We start from the raw sequence: 22622 nt of genomic DNA on the forward strand, positions 1-22622 counted from the left end.
GTTCATTCACATGTATGCACCATATTCAGATTCCAGATTGCCTAAGAAAGAAATACCAATTATTCCTAAAAATTTATATGCATTTTTAATTTTAGGTAACAAAAAATATATTCACATGACAGACAGACTACTAGAATTTTGGATTTTACCTTTAAAATTGTGATTCCTTTATGTAACTCTGAGGGTTATTTATTGAGATGGTGTTTTTAGTCTTCCCTGTTGTATCAGTCTAGGACTCTTGGTATGTAACTTAAAGATATCATATATGTAACGAGTAAATGTATAAACTGAGCAAAGGTATATATCTTTAAAAGTGAATGCCATTTTATTTTTATTTGAAACATGTCTCATAATATAAATTTAAAACTATTGATGAAAAGCATTTCTGGAAATCTAAAAGTAACTGAAAATTGACATCTGCGACAATTTTAATAACGTTTGACAACTAATGAGATGGTACTTTCTTAGTATTTAACAAATTCTAAGCATTTTCATTGCTAGAATGAAATTTAGAATTATTTTGTTAGTTTGATTTGGTGATTGTTTTGCTTCTAAGTATTTAGGAGTCAGTCTTCAAAAGTGTAGTTATTTTTGCTAGATTTAAAGAGATTATCTAAAATATTTTATGTACTTTCAGAGCCATACTGTACTTTTCACTTGACAAATGTTGAAAAATATATTCATTAAAATGATTAAACACATTTTCATTTTGTCTGAGTTGAGCTTCATTTAGGTGAGAAATGTCATTTGCTTCAATATTTTCACTTTTTTACTAATACAGGGCCTTTGGGATTAATTATTAAACAAAACTGACTTTTAAATGTATTTTTATATAGTGGGCTAATTTACTAAATATATGTGGCTTTTGCATATTGTATAGTAAGGCTATCAGAATTATTTTGCTCATTTGTTGATTCTAAAACATTTATAACTTCAGAAAAGTTTTAATTTAATAACTGCAACCAGAACTTAACATTTGGGATATTTTATATTGGGTGTCTGATTTTTGTTTCATGTAATAGTGTTCCCTTCAAACAAAAGTGCTTTAAAATTTTAGCCCTAATTGCTTAGTAAAGTACACATCTTCAGTGATGAAACCCAACACTTCTCTTTGAAGGAAATGATACAGAAAGTGAAAACCAAACCTTTATTACATATGTGTGCAGCTAACAAGTGGGTATATCTACATTTTCACTCTACATACTTTACCTTTTAATTGAACTTTAATCATGTGATACAGAAAACACTGATTTTATGTTTTTGATATTTCTCTTGTACTACATCATGCTTTCTTTTCCAAACAAAAACAAGACAGATGGGCATAGCAGCAAAAAATAAAAATAAAACTAATGATTTTTCTCAAAGAAAAAAGTAACAAAAAAAAAAAAAAAGTCCTGGGTTGAGAAAGAAAACCACCTTCAAAATTTCGTTTTTGAAGTTAGATTTGTATTTTTTAATTTATTTTTATATAAACATGTATGAATTTTTATAAAATGATTTCTTGAAAGGCTAATTAAATATTAATTTTACTAATATTTTTACCCTCTATATCAGCAGTTCTCAACCTGTGGGTCGCAACCCACAGGAACTGTATTAAAGGGCCGCGGCATTAGGAAGGTTGAGAACCACTGCTCTCTCTATATTACTAACATTCACTTCTGCTACATCTAATACTTTGTTCTTGTGAAATAAGTCATTGGTGATTTTATTTTCTGTCTACTGTACTCTGTTTTGTATTTGTTACCTACACTCTGTTTTCTTCTGTTCTTACACCAAGAAGCATAATATCTACTGGATAACAGGATGCAAGATATGAGAGAAGAAAAAAACAAAATCCTTAATTCATTGAAACAATTGTAATTATCTCAGTCTTTCATATTATTAGTAGTTTGTAATTATTCCCTACTGTATTTCCCAATAGACTGTAATCATGTGGTAGGACAAAAGGAAATGTGTTTTTGTTGTTGTTGTTATTCATTTGGACTTCACATTTATTTTTTGTCAATAGTACTGATTAATTTAGCTTTACTACATTGACTTACAGCTGAAAGGGTACCCAACATGGGAAAATACTTTCTAAATGATAATATTCAACTTGCCACAATTAAAATAAACATTTCAACATGTGAGAAAATAACTTTTATAACTAGTTTAGTTTACTGCTACCTAGCAGTTTGGCAAGTATGTCTCCTGTTTTATAACTGGCAGGAATAGATCAAAGTCAAGGATTTTTGTGTTAGAGTAAAACAATTGTTTATTTGTCATAGCTAATATGACGTCCTTTTCTATTAAAAGCAACTATAAACTTTTTCTATTTAAATTACAAGCCAATATAAGATGACTGTGGATGATTAACATTTTTGTTATTTTCATCAATGTTAGCTAGATCAATTATGAATGAGTTATATTGTAGAATAAATAGTTTGTGTTACAAACTAGCTGGAATTTAAAAAAGAGGCTATGGACTGTCAATATTCAGAACACACAAAAATAACAAAGAGCACAGGAAACAGTTCAAAGACGAAGTTTGATCTGCATTTCCAATGTATAAAAATATCTTCTATTCTGTTAAAAATGATTACATGTTTCAGTACATACTGAATTTTACATTTTGACCCTTCGGTCCTTTTAACTTGTTTTCATAGGTCAGATTGACAAACTCAAATAATTAAAATGTTGTGCTAAAATAATTTTCTTTTTAAAATTGAGAACTATCACATAAGAAGCCTTATAAAATGATGGAAAAGTCAAATGTAGAAACAATTTAACTATGATCAAATTTTTGTTCTGTCACTTACTTACAAAGAAACTGAGTGATGAGTCTCAGTTTCCTGTCTTTGAAATTCAAATAATAGCACCGCATAGAGTTGGTTGACATAAGAAATAATTAGTAACTATGAACAACTTGAATGTAATAGCATTATAAAAATGTTACGTTATGTTTGTTTAATTTATTTTTCTGAAATATCTGTCAAATAATGAAAAATAGATTATTCTTTAGGAGTGTAAATAATAGCAGGAATGGCTTATTAAAACTGGATTTCATCTCTAGTCATATTCTAATTATTAGTATTGGTTGTTTTTCAACTCTAAAATATTTCTCTAATCAACAATCAACATATGTCTGCTGTTGCTTAAACTACATTTTTTTTAGTAAGAGTATTGTTACCTGTTGCCTAATAATAAATCAAATTGTTCTTATTTCCCTATGCAACATAAAAAGTTAATAGGGCTCAAAGTTTTACACCTTATCATTTCTTTGCATGTGTTTCATATTGTAACGTGCAATTTGAAATTTTTATCTATATGGTATTTTAAATATGAAATAAGTAGAAAGATACAGCACATAGCACTAGATTTTTAAACCAACATGTTTAGACTTTCAAAGAAAATCTTAAAAAAAATTAAGATTCAACAAAATGGTTTTGTAAATCAATGGTGCTAAAAATTAAATTCCAGTGGTAATTTTAGATTTTTTTCTGTTTGCTTTCCTGAAGTTTTTGTCAAAGTTCAAGAAATGAAAAAAGAAAGAATGATTTCTTTTTTGCCCTATAGACATTTTTTTATTTACTGATAAATTTGAAATTATATGAAAACATTTGTCAAAATATATAAAACACATAAAAATTGGTAACTTGTCCATGATACCCTTGGTATGGTTGCAGAAAGATAAAACTAAAAGTGACTGTTCTCACTTTAAATGCGTGGCCATAGATTTAAAATGGATTCTTAATTGTTAATCTCAGCCCATTCACTTTCACATTCTCCTCTCTTTCAACTCTCTATTGGTTTTCTATTGCTGTATAACATCGACTACAAAGTTAGTGTCTTTAAACAGTGCACATTCATTTTCTCATAGTTTCTGTAAGTCAGGAGCCCAGGCACAACTTAAGCCAGGAAGGGTAAGTGAGTCCTTTGCTTGTGGTCTCATGTAGCCATAGTGAACATGCCAGCTGAGACACATTCTCATCCAGAGGCTCAATTGGGGACTAATCTGCTTCCATGTTCATCCAGGTTGTTGGCAGCATTCAGTGTTTTCACTAAGGACCCTGACTTTTTACTGGCTATTGGATAAAGCCAACCCTCAGATCCTACGTGCTACCTGTGGTGCCCTGCTACATGCCCCTCTCCCCAAAGGCCCTTCACAGCTTGGCCATTTGCCTTTTGCAAGGCCAACAGGAGAATCGCCATTGTGTGCTAGGAGGATGGAATCTTATCTACTGAACCAAATCACCAAAGTGACTTTCTCCCAAGTGCTACAACACAAAGTGACTTGCTCCTTTGTGCTACAACATAACTTAATGGTGCTAGTGACATCTCACTTCTGCCGTGTTCTATTGATTAGGACAAGTTGCATGTTCTACCCTCACTGAATAGGGAAAGGATTATACAGATAATCCCTCTATGACCCTGGGTTGATGATAATGGTGGCCATGTAAGAATTGTCGCTACCACAGTATCTCCTGCTGCTTTCTCTTTCCCAGCTAATGACCTTACTTTCTACTTCATGAAGAGAATTGAAGCAAAGAGACTTTACACAGACTCACACCAATAACTACCTAGTGTGCCAGCACTTACACCCACATACTCTGTCTTCTCATCTATTGCCCTGGGTAGATTCTGCTTCTAAGACCAGACATTTAGTCATACATTAAAAATCATAGGGCTCTTCTGCAGCAATTCTGCCTTCTCTCCCCATTATCCTGCAAGTTTTTGTTCCATCTTAGAAAAGTCTTTTATTTCTGTAATGTCTCTTCCCACCAGCTCCTACCCTGTTTCTTCTTTATAGTAATACTCAGAACAGGATCATCTCTACTCTGTTTTCTAATTGCTGTCTTATTCCTAAATCCATTTCAGTCCAATTTTTGCCTCTACCATTGCCCCAAAACTGTATGCCCAGGACAGCAGTTTATAACCACGTCGATAATTCCATTCTCAGTCTGCATGTTACTTGACCTATGCATCATATTCGTTAAAAACTTACCACTTCCTTCTTCTTGATATACTTACTGTACTTGGCGTTTAGGATGCATTCCCCTTTTGGTTTTCTTCCTGCCACTTTGCCTCTTCTCAGAATCCATTGCTGTTGCCTTCTCTTATCTCTATCTACTGCATGTTCGAGTGCTCCAGGCCCCAAAACTCAAGACTACTTCTGAGTCTACACTTTTCTTTCTTCTCATCTAATACTTTAGCTTTTATATACTGACATCAACAAAATTTGTCTCCAGTAAAAAAATGGGCTATTAATCTGTTTTATGCTGCTATGGCAGACTACTTGAAATGGTAATTTACAAAGAAAAGAAATTTATTTCTCACAGTACTGAAGGCTAAGAAGTCCAAGATCAAGGCACTGCATCTGATGAGGGCTTTCTTACTGCGTCTTCATGTAGCAGAAGATGAAAAGGCAAAAGGGGGATGAACACTGTGTTCTCACGTGGCAGAAGAGCCGAAGAGAGAGAACGCACTCCAACAAGTGTTGTATGTGGTCGGTGGGAAACCTGCGGCCTTGGAGCCACATGGGGCCTTCTGGATACTTGAGTGCCGCCTTTTGACTGAATCCAGTTTAACAGAACAGATCCTCCTAATAAATAGCTTTGTTCAGTGAAGTTTGGGTGTGGCTGAGCCGTTGCACATGGCAGTACGGAGGGCCACGGACGGCCTTGAGGCTGCAGGTTCCCCCTCCCCAGCAACAAAATTTTGGAAGGGACAAAAACACTCAAACTGTAACAGCTATGAACAAATGAACCTTAACCCATGTGATTTCTCAATGTACAGACTTATTACCTAGTTTTATGTTGATAATTTTAAATTGTTTCCCAAAGATGTCTCCTAAAATTGTACAAGCTTTAGGACCCACATACTTGAATTCACCTTTACCTATCTCCATTACAGATCTCATTTCCCACTCAGCCTTTCCTCTTGCATGTCTAATGGGTATCTTAATTTCAACAAGTCCAAAAACTACCCCAAACCTCCTCCTTTTAAAATAAGTCAGAGTTTCTTATTCCTCATGCACCTGAAGTAGATTACCATTTTACTCAGTAAAAGCCAACATCTCCAAAGTAGCCTTTGGCCCTTGCCTCATGAGCACGTTGACTTTATTTCCTACCCCTCACCTTTAATGTCCCCTGGCCCAGCCACGTTGCCTCAGTTCCTGTTTCTTGCACACATTAGGCAAACTCTGCCCTGAGCATTTTGCTCTTCTTCTCTGCATGGTACTCTCTTACCCAGAGATCTACTTGGCTAACAGCTTCATAACCTTCAAGTCTGTTCACAGTTAACCACCTCAGTAAGGCCTACCCGACCCCTACTTACACTGCAACCTGGCCTCCCTCCTTCCAGTATCCCTGATCCCCTTTATCTTGCTCAATTTTAGTATGTTTTGCTGATGCCTCATGATGCTTTGCTTATTGTTGTGTTTATTGTTTATTGTATGTCTTACTCTCCTAGAAAAGCAAATTGCAGGCGAGAGGGGTTTTGTCTGTTTTATTCTCTGATGTATCTGAAACACTAGCACTAGATGGAAAAATAGATCTGTGTGTTTTAAAACTCACTTTTTGGCAATCTTTTTCTTCAAATGAGATTTTTGCATAGGATTTTTTTTTTTTTCTAAAAAATATAAGCTAACTAGAAAGGAAGACTTTTGATTGAATAAATAAGTTACGCTAAGGGAACATAGCCTTGTTTGCTGGAATTCAGTAATATTTTACTCTTTATATTGCTTAGAGAATAATTGGAAAATCACGCTGGCTCTTTTCTTGTTTGAAGTACAAGTATTACCATAGTTATCCCAGGAAAATATAATAATTAATTTTTATTTCCTTCAGTATATGTGAGAATAGTGTGTGTATGTGAGAGAGAGAGAGAGGTCAGGGTGGTGTTCTTTGGTGGTATATAAGAAGGGCATAGAAAAACAGGGAGTCCAAATGTTCTTTTAAATGAATTTGTTGACTTTGTTATATACATTATATTGTATGTACTTGTTAGAATGAGTCTTTATGAAATTACTGATATTTGAGTGTAAATTTTTTTTTTTAGCTCAACCTAGTCCTGGTGTATATCATATACCTTTGAAAATCTCTAAAATTCCTAATAACAAATTGAACCAGGAAAATCATGGAATTTATATTAAATAACATATAATTTTCATACAAGGACATGAAATACTCCTTTACTAAATGGAAATACTTACTATAAAAATTTTTGACGGGAAAATTTAATACAGAAATAGCAATCATTTTAAATTATAATATGAATATATTATAATTTTTATTCTCATTTTTTCTGGGAGAGAAAAACAAATAAAAATGATTTTAATACTTACATGAAAAAATAAGTACAGCATAATTATCATCACATAACTAATAAAAGTTACTAAGACATATCATTCAATGTTAAAATTTACTATCATAATAAAAGCAATGTAATATTAAGACAAATAGATACATATATAATTGGTCGATGAAGTAGAATTGAGATTTCCAAAACAGATTTAAGTACAGTCATGCATCACTTAATGATGGGAATATGTTCTGAGAAATGCATGAGTTGGCAGTTTTGTCATGTGTGAACATCTTAGTGCCTTTACACAAACCCAGGTGGTCGAGACTACTGCACACATGGGCTGTGTGGTACTGCGGATTACTCGTAGGCTGCAAACCTGTACAGCATGTTACTGTACAGAATACTGTTGTAACACAGCATCTGTGTATCTAATCATACCTAATCATAGAAAGATAATGGGTTGCACTCCAACATTTTGGTGACTAAGACACCCCTAGGTGGTAGGAATTTTTCTGCTCCATTCTCATGTTACGGGACCACCATTGTCTATACAGTCTGTCAGTGAAACAGACAACATCGTGCGGTGCCTGACTGTCTATGTGGGGATTTAATGGCTGTTAAAGGAAGGTAGTGTTATCCAGGATCAGAAGGACTGTGGTCCTGAGCCATAATTCAAATCTTTGTCACATATTAATGGTGAAATTGAAGACCATATACGTCATTTTGCTCTGCGTGCTTTCTCATCATAATATGTGAATACTAACAGTGCCTGCCTAAGAGAGTTGTCATGATCGCTAAATGATCAATACACAAGAAGCCTTTAGAGTGCCTCCTGGTCCAGTGTAATATGTAAATGTCATTTTCATTCTTTTTTGAAAAGGCTGTTTTATGTAATGTATGTTGCTAGTATACTTGATTATCCACCGGAAAGGAAACATATTTAGATCTCCATCTCATGTGATACACAGAAATAAGCCTCAGTGCATTCAGGATTTAAACTATAATAAGAGAATTTGATGAAATTTTAGTAGGTGAAATTGAAGATGACTTTCTTAAGGAAGAAGAAAATACAAAACATAAAAGAATAAGTTAACAGATTTGAATATATAAGAAAGCAAAATATTTGGAAAAATGCTGAACACATATGATTAGTGTCTTTAATATACAAAGAACTCCTAGATGCATATAAAAACAGCCCAAGAGAAAAATGAGTAATTATTAAAAAGCATTTTACTGAAGAGGGAGTGAAGATGTCTCATAAGCATATAAAAACATATTTGACCTCTCTAGGCATCAGGGAAATTGGAATCAAAATCACACAATTATACTTTGTTTTCATCATTTCTACAGATTGTTTATGTGTGTACAATGAACATATATCAGAAATGCAAGAATCAATATATTTATAAGTCTAAAGTGCTAGCAAGAATACAAGAAGTATACTCATACAGTGTTGTTGTAAGAAATCCTACAACAGGGCGGCACCTGTGGCTCAAAGGAGTTGTGGGCGCTGGCCCCATATGCTGGAGGTGGCAGGTTCAAACCCAGCCCTGGCCAAAAACCGCAAAAAAAAGAAAAAAAAAGAAAAGAAATCCTACAACATTATACAGCTTTCAGAATCTATCCTGTGAAATATAATGCGCCCGTGCGTAGGGGTGTACAACATAGACGGCAGCACTGTTTGCAGAAGTCTGGGAAGAAGCCAAGCTCTGAAGAAGAGTGGTTGAATAAATGACGGCATCCCAGAAGATTATGTGATGAAGCTATTAAAATACTGAATTAGATAAATAGATAAAATGGCTTTATATAGTTTGTACTATAAAAAGAAAAGTAAGTTGTTAAGAATATTTGTCCCCATTTTTATGATCAAAAAGCATCTCGTGTTCATGTATCATCGGGGTGATGACAAAATATAAAAAATCACTAACTTTTCCTCTTTCTGTCTCTACTTTGCTTTTAAAATAATTAAGAGAATGCAAAGTAAGACAGAAAAAATAACGACTTCAGATGTGCTATATGTAAGGAAAATAAAGTGGAAATTTCCCAAGGAGAAATTTGGTTGTCTTTAGCATTATATGTTCATTTGAGCTACCTATTTGATTTCCTAGTTTTTTGATGCTTTGGAGTTTTCAAAAAGGGTAGTAGAGGAAAATTTCAGGCCCAGAAAGGGTATTTATCAATTGGCAAAGGGAATGACATTTCCCCCGTATTTTAAAGTTATGTCAAGTGACTGTGTAATGTATGTAATATTTACATTTATCCTTTGTAGTTAAAATATCATCAGTTCTCACTCCTAGCTTCACATCATGATTACCTGTGGATATTCTTATTTAACATATATAAGATGAGATTAGGGAACCGTATTTGAACATGAGATAAATATTTCTTGAGGCCTCTTGAGATGTTTGGGAAAACATTATTTACTGAGTGCACATTGCTTTATAATAAACTGATACTATGTGACAATTGTCTCTTTTTCTCAAATGTTAATTTGTTAAAACTTCTTTTTCATGAAATAATATGCATAGTTATTTGAAAATAATAAAAATTTTTTAATTTTATGTAAGTTAAAGGATAGATGTTAGTTTTAGCATTGAGAATTATAAGGGCTTACTAATTAACGCAGTTTATAGAGGGCGACTGTAAAGGATGATTATCCTTTCAGATAGCATTAGTAGTAGACTGTTGACTATTACCAAATGCAGTTAGTAGTTCTCTAATCTTGGTGATCGTTACATTCAGGTTACATTAGTAGTTTATAAGATTATTCAATAATATTTTGCCAAGAATTATGGAAGTGGTTAAATAAGTGCTTCCTAGCCATATTCATTCCATTGCAAACCACTAAGTGAGTTAGCGTGCAGTGCTGAAGAGGGCATGTTCTTCACACCCAATAACGGGAATCACATCTCCCTGGGGGTACGTTAACAATCACTGCTACAAATGGCACACAAGTAATGTTTTCAGGTTAGTATTAATATTGTAACACACTTGGTAAATACCAGGTTATGTGACCTTCCAAAGTCCATTTTAAAGGTGTGATTTTATATGAATATATTTTTGAGTTTATAAAAACTTTGGATTTTTCAGATTTTTGGATGAAGAAAGTGGTGACACTTCAGGATCAAGAGTTAATGAAATAGTTACTCTGTAGTGTTCCTTATTTTACTTCTCATACATGGCTCAGGCATTATAAGAATGCGTAGAATAACTTATCTAGTATTGGCTTATAAGTGAGCAGATTTGCGAGACTGTCTTTCTGCACCACTTCGGTAGGTAGAAGTGGTTTCTCTGTTGCACCAGAGTTCTCCCTGTAGCCGTAGCCCCAGCAGTTCTTCCACACAGCATGTTCTCAAGGCAGAAAATTATACGTGCTTTATATAACCAAAGACTTAATGTCTCCTTGTAATCCAGAGTGTATACTTTTTTTCTTTCTGTGTGTGTTTGTACAGTTCTGTTGGTTCTTCAAATCTTGCACGTAAAAAAATGAATAAATAAAAAAAAAAAAATCTTGCACGTAAAGCCATATAAAATTGAAAATACCTAACATAGGAAAATTGAGTAGTTATCAGTCTTATCATCAACATTTTTATTTTCTTTTAAAAAATGCTTGGATGTAGGAATATCTTTACATAATTCTTTCAGAAAAGTGGTTTTGCCAAGTTACGGAGTTTGATACCGGCTCACTGTGAAGTAAAAATGTGTTTCTCCTTGGTTTTTCCTCATGAATGTAAAAGTGTAATTGACCTTGTGAGTTACGGGTTTTTCTAATTTTTTGTCTTTGAAATAGGAATTTTATAGGAGATAATAAGTTAATCTTTTTCATTTTTTCCTTCTGTTAATCCATAGATTTTTTTTTTTACTCTCAAGTATAAATGAGAAAATTCATGACTTTTTTTTTTCATATGCTTAATGGTAGTCATCTGTGATAAGAAATTATCAACCTCTCTTTACTAATAACATACTGAAATGCAGAAATCTATTTTTAAATAATCATTTAGAAAAACAGTAAAATTTGAACAATAATATTGAACTAGCATAATCAGTAAACATAAAATATTTATAAGCAACTATAATTTAATTGAAACAATATTTTAAATCATGTCCAAAATTTGGCACATCAGTTTTTCCAGCGAATTAATACTACAGATTTAATTTTAATGGTAAAATGGCTTAATAAAAAAATTATAAATAATAAAATAAAAATTAAATTGTTAAAGTTTTTTGGTAATTGATTACTTAGTTCCGTAAGTTTAAATAGAGATAGATTTTCAGAGTAGAGATACTTCCTTTCAATTATCTTATTTAATTAGTTGGGTTACATCATAAAATATTAAATTAATCAACAACTCAAAATTTGAAAAGGCCTTATATTTCTAAATTAATTTTATTTTCTAACATAAAGTACAATTTTCCTAACAAGCTTTAGTTTAATTGTACGATTTGTGTATTTAAACATATATAAACACAGAAAAGGTACATCAAAAATAGGGAATAAAAGATAAGAAGTGGGGGCGGCGTCTGTGGCTTAAAGGAGTAAGGCGCCAGCCCCATATGCCGGAGGTTGAGTTCAAACCCAGCCCCGGCCAAAAAAAAAATACAAGAAAAGGCACACTTGTATAGAACCTTTACCAGGAATGCACTTGCAGGGCTAAAAGTTTGGGTATTTCCTGAGTGGTGAGTGAATGTGAAAGCCTAGGACATTATCTATCACACACTAGAACAGACCTTATAAACACCATGCATGTAGGCTAAAGTAAATGTATAATTTTTTTTCTGTAATAAGCCTTAGCTTATTATAATTTTTTGCTTTATAAGCTTTTTTTTTTTTTTCCGCAGTTTTTGGCTGGAGCTGGGTTTGAACCTGTCACCTACGGCATATGGGGCCATCGCCCTACTCCTTTGAGCCACAGGTGCCACCCATAAACTTTTTAATTTTTTTAAATTTTGACTCTTTTGTGGTAACACTTAAAACAATCACCTTATACTGTTGTTCAATAGTATTTTCTTTCTTTATCTTGTTTTCTATGAGCTTTTCTCGGTTTATTTATATTTTACTTTGAAAACTTTTTCATTAAAACATAAGACACACACACACATTTGCTTAGATGTACATCAATATCATATACCGGAGGTGGCAGGTTCAGGCCCAGCCCCAGCCCCAGCAAAAAACTGCAAAAAAAAAAAAAAAAAAGTTTTTATTATTCTTCTTTTGCATGACTTATTCATTCAAGTAGCCTGATTCTGAGTTAATTATTTTATTTCTTACTTTTACACTGCTTTTAAGATATAAGACCATTTAGATGGTAAGAAAAACCTCATCTGAAATCCAAACTCTGTATTTGCCTTTCTTTGAGTTTTACCTGCATATAATTTTACATTGTTTAATCCAGAGTCTACATACATACTTTCAGACACTTAATTTTGCAGGTTATTTTTCTCATTATTTTATCATTTCATATAGTGTTTGCATACTGTTCTGTTCAGATGACATATTCTATGTTTTCAAAAATTATCCAAAATAATTGTAGAAAGATACTAAGAAAAATATTATGCTTATTTCATAATTTGATGAATACTACTATGTAATTTCCAAAGGCAATATATACTTCCACGGATATTTTTAAAAGAAAAAGATTAATAGTTTATCACCTTCTTCATTTGATTTTTTTTTCTTAATGATTAATTTTGTTGCTCTGCTTTGGATATGTTTATTTTAGAAGTTAAACATTTTCTTTTCTTAATGCTTTAAGATTCATTATTTAATGAATTTCCCTTTTCCCTCCCCATAGAGGATTGACAACTCCCTCAAAATTTCAAATACTATTTCTTTTTCTTTTTTTTTTTTTTTGAGACAGTATATCACTGTGTCTTCCTTAATAGAGTGCTGTGCTGTCACAGCTCACAGCAACCTCAAACTCTTGGGCTTAAGACATTCTCTTGCCTCAGCCTCCCAAGTATCTGGGACTACAGGCACCTGCCACAACACCTGGGTACTTTTTTGTTGTAGTTGTCATTGTTGTTTAGCAGGCCCAGGCTGGGTTCAAACTCACCAGCCCTGGCATATGTGGCTGGCGCCCTAGCCGCTGAGCTACAGGCGCCGAACCTCAAATACTATTTCTATGTTAATTCCCAAATTTCCTGTTTCCCAGACCTGTAGCTAACCACCTACTTGATACCTTTATTTGGATTCTGACAGGCGTTTCCAGTTTATAATATCTAGAACAGAACTTCCTTTGTCCTCATCTTTTATCCTTTTTCCACTGTCAACTTCAATAAACACGGCCCCCATTTTTATTTTATAGCTGTTTTTTACTTTTTTAATTAAATATTAAATTCAATTTAGAAAATTAAGTCGAATACAGTTTCTATTTTAAAATTTTAAATCTTTTTAAATACATTGTTTCACCCATCAGAATTAAGAGCTCACAATATGTGTCTTGAAGGAGCTGAGCTAGGAAGAGTGGATTTAAAATAATGATGATGATTGTGATTTCAAAGAGCTTTCTGATAATTTGACATACAGATGGTAATGACAAATAGGCCTGCCAAAAGTACAACCTCAATTTAGTAAAGTCTGGTTTAATAAGCAATAAGAATACAGTATTCCAAATTATTTTCATTTTTAAATAATCAACAGCCCTGTAATAATCATTTTCATTTAAACCTTGATAGTTCCTTCTTAGTTATTTGAATTCTAGTGTTTTCTTTTTAGATATAGTCATATTTAGGGTGCTTATCATCTCAGCATACCAAGAGTAGTTTGAAGTGCTTCTGTCTCGTCCTGCTACTTACCTAGAAAATGTAGATTTTTCTATTATTCTTATTCCTAAGTGTATCTCTCTGAGGGAGGTAATGTGATGTATCTTTAATACATAGCATTCACCATAAAGAAAAATTTGTTGAATAATGCTTCAAGGGCAAAGTGAAATAATGTGTGAAGTAGAAAAATAAGTAAGTTAAACTTTTGCCTTTAGAAATTTGAGGGAGTTGTCAATCCTCCTGTTACCTTTCAAAGGAACACAAGGTGGGGGATGGGGGAGATTACTGTCTGTCATTCTCTGTCATGTCTTGAAGCCAGAGGGAAAAACAAAGCATGGGTCCTTTGGAAGAAGATGTGTGATGAAGGGCAGTCTCCACAAACCTTCTAAAGGCATAGATAAGTTATTTTGAGTTAAAAATGCAATTATTTGGAGCAAGACAAAGGGTGGGAGTTAACGGTACTGGTTGTAATAGTTAGTGATTATGAGTCAGTCATCTTATTAATGGATCCAGTTCATTATTGAATCAAGTAAAACTAATATATTTGTGTTCTAGACCTTTAGAACCAATCGGACCACATTTTTTGTAGCTAAAGAAGCCTAACTATGAACTTAAATCAGTAAGCAACTATGAAATAACATAGGAAAAACTTAAGACATCAATGAAAATTTAGAAATAAGTCATATAGTGCATATTTAATTATTTAATTTTGGTAATGTAACGTGGATTTTTAAATGAACATAAATCAGTGTTACTGCTTTCAGTAGTTTCCTAACAAGATTGAAATATGGGTACATTTATCTTTTTGTACATTTCAATAGTTTGCATCTAATTTTTGAATTTTAGTTTTCAAGGATCATAAAGAAGATTCTTCAAAGAATCCAAAGTAAAATATTTTATAAACACACACATATATAATATATGTATGATATAACTGTGTGGCCATGATGGACTGTTTGGAATAGTGTATTGTTTAGTTTTTATATGGTGCATCTTACAAGGGTACATGTGAGACTTATTTTTTGTTGTTTTTTTAAATCAGTTTTTCAATCAGCAGTTTCAGCCAGGTGCATATAAGCAATGCAAATGTGAAATTAAATAAGAAACTGGCCGTCAGGAAGATATAATTTTGTAAGAGATATAAATATTTGTTGAACTAAGCTCTGCATAGGATACATTATATAATGAGAAACGTGGAAAAATTCTTTGACACTTGTGGTTTTAACCAAGTTTGAGTTCACTAAGCATGTTGCATTTCATCTGCTCCTGCAAAATATATAAGAATTCAGCAGGCAATGATTTATGACTTGTGAATAGAAGAACGGTGGGGACAGAGGTAGCCTTTAGGCCATTTGGAACAAATGAAAGAATAATGGAGTTGACATAGAAAACCAATGAATATAGAATATATTCAGGAACTACTAACTAATGTTTGGCGTTAGTCGTGAAGGTAAAAGCTGTGGAGACAAATTGTGAACAGGAGATGGAGAATTTTGAATATCTACATAAGGAGTCTGGATAATTCAGTGGGGATCCGTTGAAGGAGGGAAATCATTGAAGGGTTTTGAATAGGGTTTTCTCATAATGCTAAAATACAAACTTCTAGCCTACATTCTTACCAAGTTGCCTTAATTTATAGATGATGAACTGAAATGAATTGAGCCAGGGTGACTATCCCATGTCTATTAACTACCAATATAAAGTCTTAATGTATGACACCACACTGTACGTTATAAAGAGGCTACTACGGAGAGTTAGAAGAGCTGCTTTTTAAATTCTGTCTGGATATTTGTATTCATGTAACTCTGTTGTACATATTTAGTCAAATAAGTACACTTAGGGAGACATTTCTGTGTTTGAAGCCTATAATCAAAAGAAAAGATCCCATTTTTCAATTTGTGTTTTCTCAGTAATTCCACGTAGGCCCTAAGTGGCACATGACTCTCCACTGGGCATTACCTAATTGGAGCCTGAGTAGCCTAAGTCCTAATGCATTAGGGAAATGAAAGGTAGTTATCCTGTTAGATTATGTAGAGTATGTCTTGGGAAAAGGTAAATTAAGTAATCCACTTGTCTTTTCTTAACAGAGCTATGATATCGTGACTACCAAGCATTGAGATAAAATAAATGTCTGTATGTTTGATAGGCAAATAATACATGATATAACTAAAACATAAAAGTGTTTTGAAAGATACTGTTTGGTTGGTTACAAATTGTAGAAATCCAACTAAAATGACTTAAACAAACAAGGGAATTAAATGTACTTTGTGCTGAGTTTAGATATGATTAGATGCAGACGCCAAAATCTGTGAGAAAATTTTTTCTCTCCTTTTTTATCTTAGTAAACTTTGTTTTCAGGCAGGTTCTTCCTCTTTGCTTCTAGGATGCTAGATTTAGGAACACAAATACCTCTATGTCAACTATTTCACCAGATTCTCAGGGTAACTCTGAGTGGACCATCCTATGTCATGTGTTCAGCCCCGAATCAGCTAACTGCCAGAGGTGTGGAGAGAGGGAGAGGTCAGCCCTGGGTCGTGTTTCCACTCCCAGAGGCAGATACAGGAAGAAGGAGAAGGGGTGTTACCCACAGGAAAACTGGGACTCTGTTGCTAGAAGAGAAATTGGGTACCAGCTAGAGGAGAAAGAACTCACTCTTTGATAAGAAGTACTTTATAAATGTAAGGTCATACATATGTGGTATATAATATAAGAGCCCTAAATAAAATAGTCCATACTATTAATTGAGAGATAAAATTATAATGAAACTTGTTTTATATCTATTTTAAGGTATGATTTTATAAACTAGTTTAATAATTATTCTGCCATGATGATGAAGAAATAATTCTACACACACAACCTTATTCCTTTATAGCTGATGAAGATCATAATCAGATAGAATTCTTGTTTGGCAAAGGAATAAATTTATCTTGATGTTTACTTTTAATAAGAAACATATCAGTACTAAAACCTACTTATTTGATATTATTAATACTTGTCATAATTTCTTTTGTGATTGCAAATAGAGAAATTAGCCACTTTATTGCTTTTTTCTCTGAAAAGCCGTTAATGCCAGACTATTTAGTATGGTTATATTGTTGATCTTATCTCATGTTTATTTGATATAACAAGTATAAATGTAGGATGAGAAAAACTTAAAGATTTATTTACTTTAAAATGATATTATTTAAACGGGTCATTACAAGGGTACATGTGAAACTTGGTAAACGGTCTGTGAAGCTAGTGAATGATGCCCCATGATCATATCAATGTACACAGCTATGATTTAATAAAAAAATAATAATAAAAAAAATAAAATGGGTTTATATTTGAAACAGGAATTCCCCCAAACAAATAACAGTGATCAAATTTATGGGAGTATTTGATTGCGAGAAACAATATACTGATAGTACAAGGATGTGAAAGGCATTTAGTTAAATATGATCACCATCTCTCAAAGAAATTCTCTCCTACCCCTCTCCTCCCACTTAAACTTTGTGCCTCCTTCATTTCCTTATATACATCTTTGCCAGCACTTTTAAGACTTTACTGCACTGATACATTTATGCAGCCATTTCTACAACTCATCTATAAACTCTTTAAAGACAGGATCATTGTTATATATATATATATATATATATATATATTCTTTATCTTGAGCTCCCAACACAGGGCCTGGGCCACTCAGTAAGTATCCATGATGGCTAGATGGATGATAGCAAATATAGATCATAGCTCTGAAGGGAAAAGTGATTTGTAACGGTCAAAAACATCTGATTTAGTTGCATACATGTTACACCAAATAATTTGCATGCTATTTAAGATCCTGGTTTTTTTCCCTCAATTATTTAGAAATAACGTGCATTTATGTTGGTCATTACATTAACAGACTTGAGTGAAAATGAATCCACATACACCACTAACACTTGCTATTTATCATTTCAGTGGGAATGCCAGCACTGTCAGTGCACAGGTTTTTCCTCTGGCAAATACTGTACGCCCTTTTAAGAAGTAGAATCAAATAGGTTATTTCACACACTTCTCCGTGTTCATTTTCTATTGATTTCCTACCGTTACTCCGTTGCCCACCATCTCTAAGTTTCCACCTTCATGTCTCACGTTATTTTTTACTCTGGCCTGGCAGATAAAGTGTATATATAACACTACTCTCGTTATATTATGCAAATGAATTCACTTTTCTATTTGTCTCAACTTCTTTTCAAAGGATCTGTTTCCTCTCTATGTTCATATTAGAATAATATTAAGTGTGCAAAATAGATACGGATATATTTTTAATTCTAAAGTGCAAAAAATGTAAATCAGAGGATTTTTATGTTCCTTTGTCAAAAGCAAAATTTGGGTAACATATTCCTTGTGTAGGATATTAAGTATTTGGATTTATTAAATTTGGAATTTAAATACTTTTTATATTTCCTTTAATTTTCTAAAGTCAGTAGTCTCATATAGAATAGTCTATTATCATCTAAGATTAGGGAATGGTATATGTTGTAATTACTAAGTTACAAGTATTATCTGCTCTTAAATCATAATACATCTTTATTTCATTATATGTAAATAAATTAGTCAAGCCAATAAAATTAGATGGCCACATCACTATTGCTGTTTGAGAAAACAACAATTTTATAATCTGTGATGGAATTGAGCTTTAAAAAAACAACGATTATGGTTGACAGATTATTTTATGCCAAGATTATTTCAAGTGATAAAACTAAAATCCAGAGGATAAACTAACTACATAAAACTTCTTTAATATCAAAATAGGTGATATGATATGATATAATTCTTTAGTTTGCAAAGATAGCGTTTTTTGGAAGGTATTTACTTTTATGAAAAGTTAACACTATTTCTGAACTATATTTCAATAATTTTAAATATTAAAAGAAAAATGATTAAAGGGAATTTTTTTGATTTTATTTTATTATTAAATCATAGCTGTGTACATTAATGCGATCATAGGGCACCATACACTGGATTTATAGACCATTTGACATATCTTCATCACACTGGTCAACATAGCCTTCCTGGCATTTTCTTAGTTATTGTGTTAAGACGTTTATATTCTACATTTACTAAGTTTCACATGTACCCTTGTAAGATGCACTGTAGGTGTAATCCCACCAATCACCCTCCCTGTGCCCATCCTCCCCCCTCACTATGAAAGCTATAACCCAGTTATAACCTAAGAATATGGGGAAAGTTTTTTTTAAAGATAATAATTTAAATGCCACGGTCAAACATTTGCAAGTTCTATTAGATGTTAGTCTCAGAGTCAAAATCAAAAAACCATAGATACAGTAAATATAAGATTGATATGCAGTGAAGTAGAAATTAATACCATCTTCACACATTTTATAGAAGTTTAGGGTAATTTTATAATGAATGCTGTAAGGTTACACATTACCTTTTATTGTCAGCCTATAAAGTAGTTCCTGTGATTAACCTTTTGTGTGCTGTTCTGTTCTCAGTTTATCATGCAGGAAATCCTTATATGGAACAAAACAACAGTGATAATAGAACTTTAAGTAATTTAAGAATTGGTGTTTTGAAAATCTTGATTGATTAATATAGTTTTCTCCATAAAAATGTCAAAGCATTACATTTTGCCAGTATATAATGTTTACAATATTATTTTATTGCAAAAAGTTCTAATTTCAAAATAAAGTATTCATTTATAAAACATGATTTTATTGTCATTCAGAGACTTAAATCCTTAAAGGTAAATTTTCTCAAAATTATACATGCACAAAATAGAACGTAAGGATAATTCTAATTCATTTTTATAATTCATATAGGATGTAATCATGGTTTAACTTTTAATTATGGTTAGCTTTTCAAATAATTTTCTACCACAAGGAAATCTGTGGATAAAATTAACAAAGGTTAAAAAGAATACTTCTCAGTCTACTCCTTTAAACTAAAATGTGCTTAAACAGGAGACATAAGGGATATACTTGACATTTCAAAGAAATATTTCCAGAATATTTAGATTATTTCATATAAATTGGAATGATTATACCAATACATTGGAATGAAGAAAAACTAAAATTCTACTTCTACTATAAATTATTTGTGGAAAGACAATAAAAGTGTGTGTATATGTAATATGTACAAATATATTTATGACATGACCCAGTTTAGAGTTTGCATTTATGCTTTTCACTGCTTACTACCTTCCAGAACAAAACTGCTAAAAATGCATGGCCATATCCCTTCAAAATATTCCTGTCCAAATCTGTGTTTTAAAGATAGCATTAGTAGTGCTTCCTAAAAAATTCCTTAATGAAATATATTACAGGATATCTCCACTAAACAAGTAAATATCTTGGACAAATTTTAGTAAGTTATTCTGGCCTTCCCATTGTAATATCTGGAACAAGGGCAGCAGGTACTTTAGTGCTTTGTTGGTGTCTCAACAGTCACAAATCGTCTTCTACCCAGTAAACCATAAAACGTTGTCATACACTTCATTGTGCTACCAACATAGAATTGTAAATGTTAACATCTATATTTCAGTTTTAGAGGTTATAGAAAGTAATACTGATGACATTTCTCATAGAAAATAGTATTTGTTTTTAAATAAATCAAAATATGCTGTTTTGTGGCTAAATGTTTCAATAAAAATTAACACAAATATCTACACTTTTTATGGTCACATTATATCATTGTTAAGTATTCATGTGACTACAGTAATTTTTCAATTTTCTTCTTAAATTATATAGTATCATTTGATAAGATGATAATAAGCACTGTTTTTTTTCAAAGGTATCTGTAATTGCCAAAAAAAGACAATTATCTACCTAATCAGAATAATTATTTTAGAAATGTAGATAGAACATCCAGGTGATGTAATTATCAAATAGTTTTAATCTATCCAAAACCATTGAAAAATTTAAAAGCATTAATTTTCAGAAATCATTTATTATTTTTATGAAGTTTTATGTTGTGTCAGTTTAATTGAAAATACTAAAAATTTTATTGACCTTTATCTCTGAAAACATTAGTCATGAACCAAATAGCTATTTGTGAATAACGCAAAATTTAGTAGGTGATAAGGAACATGAAATTAATGTCTTGAAGGGACGCAAGCCAAACCTTTATTAACATTGCTTTATTATATTCCTGCAGTTTTTGGTTTTATGTGTTTTAGAGCAAAGATTCTTTTTAAAGCTACAGTAGGTGAAAAAGAATCATCAGGAGCCTTGTGATTTTGGAGTTATATATAAATGTTACTATTGATGTACAGTTATGATTCCTTCTTTTTTATTATAGTATACTGTAATAATTCTGTTGCAAAATGCACTCAAGAAAAAATGTATTTAATAATTTTGACCTAAAATTCATTTTTCCTTTGAAAATTCTAATTTTACAAGATATTTGTATTAAAATGTGATGAAAGTCATTTTAAAGTTACAGTATTTCTGTCTTTCATAAATGCTGTTTAAACTAATTTTCAGTTTATTATCTTACTTTTCTAGGATAGCAAAGTAATATAATGTGTGTGCGTGCGCAAAACAGAAGTATTATTTATACGTATTTTTTTTAATTACAGGTAAAGATTATAGTTCCCAACAGCACAGCAGGTCTGATAATAGGGAAGGGAGGTGCTACTGTGAAGGCTATAATGGAGCAGTCAGGGGCTTGGGTGCAGCTTTCCCAGAAACCTGATGGGATCAACTTGCAAGAGAGGGTTGTCACTGTGAGTGGAGAACCTGAACAAAACCGAAAAGCTGTTGAACTTATCATCCAGAAGATACAAGAGGATCCACAAAGTGGCAGCTGTCTCAATATCAGTTATGCCAATGTGACAGGTCCAGTGGCAAATTCCAATCCAACCGGATCTCCTTATGCAAACACTGCTGAAGTATTACCAACCGCTGCAGCAGCCGCAGGGCTATTAGGACATGCTAACCTTGCTGGCGTGGCAGCCTTTCCAGCAGTCTTATCTGGCTTCACGGGCAATGACCTGGTGGCCATCACCTCTGCACTTAATACATTAGCCAGCTATGGATATAATCTCAACACATTAGGTTTAGGGCTCAGTCAAGCAGCAGCCACAGGGGCTTTGGCTGCAGCAGCTGCCAGTGCCAACCCAGCAGCAGCAGCAGCCAATTTGTTGGCCACCTATGCCAGTGAAGCCTCAGCCAGTGGTAGCACAGCTGGTGGCACGGCGGGGACATTTGCATTAGGTAGCCTGGCTGCTGCTACTGCTGCAACCAATGGATATTTTGGAGCTGCTTCTCCCCTAGCTGCCAGTGCCATTCTAGGAACAGAAAAATCCACAGATGGATCCAAGGATGTAGTTGAAATAGCAGTGCCAGAAAACTTAGTTGGTGCAATACTTGGCAAAGGAGGGAAAACGTTAGTGGAATACCAGGAGTTGACTGGTGCAAGGATACAGATCTCCAAAAAAGGAGAATTCGTACCTGGCACAAGGAATCGGAAGGTAACCATTACTGGAACACCAGCTGCAACACAGGCTGCTCAGTATTTAATCACACAAAGGATCACATATGAGCAAGGAGTTCGGGCTGCCAATCCTCAGAAAGTGGGTTGAACGC

The 22622-nt window shown here is 33.0% G+C and overlaps 1 protein-coding gene across 5 annotated transcripts in view; it reads left to right on the plus strand.

Moving 5' to 3' along the window:
• NOVA1 (NOVA alternative splicing regulator 1) overlaps positions 1-22622 on the plus strand; it is a 145615-nt gene that overhangs the window by 119286 nt on the left and 3707 nt on the right. For all 5 annotated transcript variants that reach the window (XM_053595367.1, XM_053595368.1, XM_053595369.1 and 2 more), the window contains one exon: positions 21614-22622. This exon is cut by the window's right edge and continues 3707 nt beyond it. In XM_053595367.1, the coding sequence (XP_053451342.1) occupies positions 21614-22618 (1005 nt within the window). In that variant the 3' untranslated portion in view covers positions 22619-22622. The remainder of the gene's footprint in view (positions 1-21613) is intronic.

This window comes from Nycticebus coucang, chromosome 6 (assembly GCF_027406575.1).
Source record: "Nycticebus coucang isolate mNycCou1 chromosome 6, mNycCou1.pri, whole genome shotgun sequence".
NCBI lineage: Eukaryota > Metazoa > Chordata > Mammalia > Primates > Lorisidae > Nycticebus > Nycticebus coucang.